We start from the raw sequence: 7264 nt of genomic DNA, 5'->3' as shown, positions 1-7264 counted from the left end.
ACCCAACCTCTACTGAGTCATGCACCACGTCCCCTACACGTTTTGTGTATGTGGGGGAGGAAATGTTGCAAATTACTTACTTAATTAAACATTTTTGTTTGTAACAGGAAACACCAAGCAACGGAAATAGGCTTATAGAGGCAATCTTGCAACAAATGGGGCAAAGGTAATGTACTGTGAGGACCAGTGACGGTGTTCAGTATTAAATGTAAACTGTCCTCAATACCTTGGATATTCAGGCAGGATTCATTGCATATTCAATCAGGTTGTTAAACAAAAAGGTAAAAGAAAAAAGGACAAGGTGCAATGTTTAGACTTTCACCTTTAAGCTCACTTTGATTGGATGGAAACATTTTTTGGCAGCCTCCCATGCTTCAGGAGGAAGGAGTCCATGTGTGGGCATAACTGATTGGGTCTTCTTATATAAAGGGAAGGAAACTCCTACACGGAGTGAGACAGCAGTTGCACGTCTGAGGGACAGAAGATCAGTGCATTGTTCTACGCGGAACTGAAAAAGGAAGGAGGCCCAGATATCGAAGATACCAAACAACATTTTGGACACTGGTTTCTGGACTAATCATGGAACCTGATTACCGATACCCACAAGTTTACACCGTGGGTAGTGATCCAAACCTTACTTGTTACCCAGCAGCTGTGAACCCAGTACTGGTGCCAACGCTGATGAAAAAAAGGAAGGACTGGCAGAAAACATGCACTGTTATGATTCTGATCCTGACATTCATAATACTGGCATGCCTGGCGTTGGGCGCATTCTACTTATTCCAACTCCACAAGAAACTCGACAAAATAAAACAGGTACGTGCTTTTTGGTACGCTGGACTGAAAGTTTACAATCGCTTGAAAGCAGAATTTAGAAAACAAAGATGTTATTTTTCTTGTTTTGACCAGGTTCAGGATGATGATGGTCAACAAGCAAAGATTGTTGGTGAGTACAGTATAAAAAATGGCTTAATTTTCATGCGAATACAGGGTATTTCAATTCCAAATACACTTATATTCAAGTCTAGACACATGGAGAAAGATCTATTTGGGCTAATTGCACTCAGAAAAGGGTTCCATCCAACTTTATGTTAAGTGCTTGAGAATGATGCAGCAATCTTCAAGATTCAAAAATCAACAGATAATATGAAGTGATTATACACAAACTGGCTTAAAGGAGAGTGATAATGAGTAGAGAATAGAATGATGTGGGACAACCAAGGTGCTAAACATATGAATTTTGGCACATTTCAGAATGAACTGGGGTGTGAAAGGCACCAATTTTAAATTCATTTCTTTTCTACTTCTTTTGTGTGAATCTCACTTTGAACTCAGCCATTGATTTGGGTCAAATGGGGGGCTTCTCCTGTGTTATAGCAGTCTATAATTTTATGATTCAATCAACCTGAGTGACTAACGAAAGTAGGCCTACTTACATCAAGAACAAAGCTTTAACTTGTTTCGTGTGCGCTGGGTTGTGCTGCTATTTATCGATGTCTATTTCTTATAAATCTCTCTTAGGACCTTCAGAGATCAAAAAAGCACCCGAGATTGTTGCACACCTCACAGGTTAGTGATTATCTCAAGGATGTGGTGTATGGTTGGTGGGGGTGGGTGAGGAGGAATGGAGGTAAGACAATGATCAAATACCAAGCAATAAAGAGGAAATCAATGTAAAATATAATAAGGTCAAGCATTAGAGAAATATTGCAGAGGTAAAAATGGGCAGAATTTTCACCCCCAAATAGGGGTGAATGCAGGGGCAGGTGGGCACAAAGATTTGCACCGCCCCGTGATATGCTAGTTTACTGCATATCCTGCCCCGGAGGTATTTTCCCAGAGGAGAAATTGGTGTTGGAATGGCTACTCGCCTGCAAGTGGCAGGCAATCTATTAAAGCCAATTGTATATGAAATTTGTGAACAGCAGGCTGGTGGACCAGTCTTCCAGGCACGTTTTAAGGCCTTCCTCACCTACCTGGCCACAGTTGTGGCCTCAGGCCACGCTGTGGGGGTGTTCCCAATGAGTTTTAAAAGCCACGAAGAGGGCACCTCAAGATGGGAGCTTCCTCTCCCTCCCATACCTGCAATGGCAGGCTGCAGATTCTTCCGAGCTGGGGGGCCTCCTACGGGCACTTCAGCTTCTGGAGTCCACCTTCTATCCTTAATTGGATGGCGAGCCCACCCCTGGCCACTAATTGTCCAATTTAGGGAAAAACACCGCCGGGTGCCCGTTTCCCCACACAGTGGTCAAACTTTTGTGGAGGCGGCGGGGGTCTTGGCTGCCAGCTGGACAACGGGCATGATCCCCATGTTGCCTCTTTAAGAAAAGGCCTGCCACACCTTGTGCCACTTAATAGGCCCCCTATCTTTGAGTGCTTTTGAATGAGGGATAATCCCACCTAACTACGCTGGAAAAGCTCAGCAGGTCTGACAGCATCTGTGGGGACAGAAAAACAAAGTTAACATTTCGAGTCCTTGTGGCCCTTCTAACAGGCTCTGAAGAAGGGTCATACAGACTCGAAAAGTTAACTTTTGTTTTTCTCTCTCTACAGATGCTGTCAGGCCAGCTGGGTTTTTCCAGCATTTTTTTGTTTCAATTCAGTCAGAGGTATACCTGTGCCTCTGGGTTGGAATCCTGTGGGAGCCATCCCAGGGATGAGACTTTGTTGGGTGGCAAACTAGGAGACAGGGAGCCGACGAAATAGTGCGGAGCTGTGTTGGGATGGCACCTTGTGGCCGGAGCATTTTCCCAGCGGTGAGACTAGATGCAGAGGCGGCTGCCCAGGCTGCAGATTCTTCCGAGCTGGAGGGCATCATGGAGATGGGCGGCCAACTTGCATACTAACAGGCCCTATTGTGAGCCATTTTACAGGGTCTTTGACTTCTTGCCAATGGCAGAATGGGCCCCCTGCTACGTGTGGGGCGCTGCCAGTTTAATTGAGGTGGCCTCCTTCCAAAGAGGGGCCCATGGGCAGGGAAGGTAGCAGCCCTGCAGCCCCAATGGTATACACGGAGGGGGTTCTACGCTGAACTTGCCCCCATGAAATTTTTTTATTTTTTGGCATTTACCTGTCGGAGGCTTGAGGTCTCCTGCCTCAGCAGTACCCTCCACTCCTGGTGGTGTTGCCAAGGCTTCAGAGTTGCCAGGCCTCTGCAGCAGCAGGAGCCCACCCGCCATCCCCAATTGCACGGCTGGCCCTCAAGTGACCAATTAGTAGTCCGCCTGTGGCAAAATTATGGACCTGGCCCAGTGCCGGCAAGTGAGGAATTCAGCACCCACTTTTCACCCTGAAGTCCACGGTAAAATTTAGTCCATCATCCAGGCTGAGACTCTGAAAGGCAACACTGAGGGAGTGCTGCAATGTGGAAGGTGCTGCTCTTCGGGTGAGAGGTTAAGCCATGGCTCCGATCATCTATTCTGTTCGTTCAAGTGACATTAAACATGGTGAATTTTGAAGAAAACTGGAGGGTTCTTTTGGTGTCTGGGTCAGCATTCCTCAGTTGGCCAACAACACCAAGAAAGAAGAGAAGTTGCTTGTGGGACATCGATAGTACAAAATGGCTGCCTTGTTAGCTTATGCAACCACAGAAATGACACTTCAAAAAGTCGACTTGCTTGTACAGTGACGTTATGACATTAAAATGATATAGAAATGCAAATTTAATATTAATAAAAACCGACAGGCTAAAAAAGCGGCTAAACAGTTCATCAAACAAAAAAAAATGAAGATGAAGGAAGATGACAAGAGTTTTGTCATGTTAACATGGCAGGTCTATAAATCAGCATGATTCTTTTACTGCACATAAAATTAATTATGTAACACAGTTTTAAAGTTATTCAAGAATCCATAGGTTACATAATCAGAAAACTGACTGTATTGCGCTCATTTGTACTGACTTTAGCATTTTGTTCACAATGATTATCTCAAAGGAATGAACTTCATTAAGAATTCCATGACACTCGTGTGGGACGCTATGAGGGACCTTGCCTTCACCCAAGGAGTAAGCTACAGTGACGGAGCATTAATCATTAAAGAATCTGGATATTACCTTATTTACTCCAAAGTCTACTTCCGAGGACAGGAATGCCAATCAGTCACGTTGCTGGAACAAACTGTGTTCAAACGGACTGAACGTTATCCTAAACCTATTGGACTGATGAAAACCAGGAGCAGCATTAATTGTCTTGGGAATAGTGGAGAGTGGTCGAGAGATAGCTTTCAATCAGGAATATTTAATTTATCGAAAGGCGAACGCATATATGTTAATGTGTCAAATCCATCCTTAGTTAACTTTGATCAGTTTAACACATTTTTTGGATTACATAAGGTTTAATTTGCATTTTTAATGCATGTTTTCATTTACTATGGGTCAATGACCAATGGACCTAAGTAAGCTTGTAAGTTATTTTCTACATTAGAGAAGCACTCGGGAAAGAATAATTAAATAATGTGTCTTAGTTACTCAAGCCTGCAGTAGAATCGATAGAATATATATTGAAAAGTGTGGGAGAGAGGGCGAGATCGATTCATGCAAAGGAGGTTTACAGTTTTACAACAGTAATGCTGTGTAATAAACTAATTCGAACCTGATAATGATTTAATCATATTCAGAGTCTGCTTACATTGGGTTTGGCTATGACTGGATTTGCCATTGTAAAACTTTACTTCACATTACTGTTTATGGACTGAATGAGGTTTCTGACAGCTATTTGTGATTGTTACTTGCGAACAAAGTAAGCTGTGCCAATGAAACCTAATGGATAGTTTATTCGGACTCTTGTATTAAGAGGGCAGAGATCAGAAATTTCGATTCTGTAGTATCTGTTTTCTCAGGCTATGGGAGCCATTTTGTGCAGTGAGAATGTTAGTGTGAGTATCAGGAGTGAGTGTCAGAAGGATGCAGTGCAACAGGTCTTGACGTCAATCAGTATGCAGTGCTCATTTGACACCAACTGTGCCATTTTTGACCTCACTGCTCTGGCTAATATCCCCTTTCTTAACCTTGCACAGCTGGACACATGTTGAGCAACAGGAAGAACCACCCCAACAGCACTAGTTAAAGTTATCATCAACTACTCTCATCTTGCTGAGTTCTGGAAGAGTTCCAAAGTCCACAGGGAGTGATGTGACATATGATGAAGACCTTGGTTCTCACTTCATTGGTTCTTCTCATAACACTTGCTCTCTGTCATGGGCGCAGTAATTTCTATGTCTCTTTGGCCTGTAACACGACAGGGAGGATGAGCAGAGGTAACACGGAGTAGGACAAGCTGCTTGAAGATGGAGAAAGAGAAGGGGAGAGGGTTCTGAGCAGGAAGCCATATCCACTCAATGTTTTCAGGGAGCAATTCTCTTACCTTAACCTCAACGAGGAACAGTGCATGAAAAATATCTCCATTTTACAAAGGGAATGCTCACTGCCTATTTCAAGCAGATCTACTGCCTCAGTGCAGGGTGAGGGAGGGCATTGCCAATCGCTATAAAGATGATCATTGCCATGAACCTCTTCATGTCAGAATCCTTCCAGATTGGAGCAAGTGACTTGTCTGAATATCTCACAGTTCGCCATCACTGCTGTGCAAGGCAGGTGACTGACGCTCTTCATGTCAGGAGAGCGGAATACATTTTATGCTCTCTTTCCAGAGAGAAGCAAGTGGAACAAGCATGTGGCTTCACTATGATAGCAGGGTTTCCCCTGGTGCAGGGTGTCATTGACTGGATGCATGTTACTTTGTGGGTGACACATCCAAATACAGAGATATACCAGAACCACAAAGGGTTCCACATTCTGGATGAGACACCCCCATGGCCAGCAGATCATGCAGATTAATGCCTTGTATCCTGGAAGCAGTCATTACATCTTTATGCTGTGCCAGTCTGCTGTACTGTATTTGAGCCAACACATCAAAACAGAGAGTGGTTACTGGGAGATAAGGGCTATCCACTGACTACCTGGCTCCCCACTTGAGTGCGCAACCCAAGGACGTGGGCAGTGTGCATACAATGAGAGCCAGACTGCCACACGAGATGTCACTGAAGAAACCATTGGGGTACTCAAGCAATGCTTCTGCTGGACTGCTCTGGAGGAGAGCTGTGGTACTCACCAGAGCATGATTCATGGTTCTGTTGCACAACCTTACCAACATGAGGGCACATCCCCTTCCACCATGTATATGGCGAGTGGCTACAGAGGAAGATGAGGAATAGGAGAAGGAGAAGTAAAAAGGCCACATGCAGGCTGACATTGTATGATTGCAGTCTGACCGCCCACTGCAGCACTTGTACAATGAGGTGGCTTCTGATTGGATGCAAGTTTCTGAGGAAACTGAGACATTAGTCCTCAGACGCTGCATCAGGGTTGGACACATAAGTGTTCTCATAGAGTTGGCCACCACTTCCATGCTAAAAGAATGAGCTCCAAGCTCTGACAGGGTGAATGTGGAGAGGATATTTCCTCTTGTGGGAGAATCTAGAACTCAGGGTCATTGTTTAAAAATAAGGGGTCATTCATTTAAGAGAGATGAGGAGAAATTTTTTCTCTCTGAGGGTTGAGAGTCTTTGGAACTCTTCCTCAAAAGGCAGTGGAAGCAGAGTCTTTGAATATTTTTAAGGTAGAACGAAATAGATTCTTGATTAACAAGGGGGTGAAAGGTTATCGGGGATAGGCAGGAATGTGGGGTTGAGGTTACATTCAGATCAGCCATGATCTTATTGAATTGCGGAGTGGCTTGAGGGGCTGAGTGGCCTACCCCTGCTCCTATTTCGTATGTTCGTATTTTCTTTGAGGCATGGGGTGACAGTAACTGGAATGTGTTAACTGGGCAGCAGATATCATTTTCTGGTATCAGGGTTTGGCACCCACCCTGATGGGTTGCAGACACATAAACTGTTGTTGCACCTTTCATTGCTGGAACCACTGTTTGATGAATATCAGTACTATAGCCAACAACAGTGCACTCATACATTTTATGCTGAATTACAAGCCTGATGATGAATCAACCCATTATTACTCAGTATTATTGACTAACCTGTTCATAAATGAGACCAGGAGGGTTGCATCAGGGTCAGGGGGAGGAATCGTGGGCCCTGGTTCTTCTCCTGTTTCCAGGACCCTTATCTCTGCTCCCCCTAGCACTTTTAACCCTTCCCCTCACATCCTTCAGGTGCTCAGAATTGGAAACCACAGTCACGGAGGGGTAAATCTGTTTCGTATAGTTTTAGAGAAACCTCAGCTTTTGTACTCTATGCATCTATTTATAAA

At 44.3% G+C, this 7264-nt stretch overlaps 1 protein-coding gene across 1 annotated transcript; it reads left to right on the top strand.

Annotated features, from left to right (window-relative positions):
• Window positions 1-450: 450 nt before the first annotated feature.
• LOC144692777 (tumor necrosis factor ligand superfamily member 6-like) lies at window positions 451-4609 on the top strand. The gene is made up of 4 exons (XM_078561858.1): window positions 451-816; window positions 910-946; window positions 1522-1569; window positions 3933-4609. The coding sequence occupies exons 1-4, from the start codon at window positions 580-582 to the stop codon at window positions 4334-4336; spliced, it is 726 nt and encodes a 241-aa protein (XP_078417984.1). The 5' UTR covers window positions 451-579; the 3' UTR covers window positions 4337-4609.
• The last annotated feature ends 2655 nt before the right edge of the window (window positions 4610-7264 follow it).

Source organism: Cetorhinus maximus, chromosome 17 (assembly GCF_964194155.1).
Source record: "Cetorhinus maximus chromosome 17, sCetMax3.hap1.1, whole genome shotgun sequence".
Taxonomy (NCBI): Eukaryota; Metazoa; Chordata; class Chondrichthyes; order Lamniformes; family Cetorhinidae; genus Cetorhinus; species Cetorhinus maximus.
Note: the sequence above shows the minus strand (reverse complement) of the source record. Positions and strands in the feature narration are given on the sequence as shown.

Bases quoted from the DNA above. Each gene is read 5' to 3' on its own strand.
- LOC144692777 (XM_078561858.1), top strand. From the start codon at position 580: ATGGAACCTGATTACCGATACCCACAAGTTTACACCGTGGGTAGTGAT. The intron at 817-909 runs GTACGTGCTTTT...TGTTTTGACCAG, and splicing joins AACTCGACAAAATAAAACAG to GTTCAGGATGATGATGGTCA. The intron at 1,570-3,932 runs GTTAGTGATTAT...ATTATCTCAAAG, and splicing joins GATTGTTGCACACCTCACAG to GAATGAACTTCATTAAGAAT.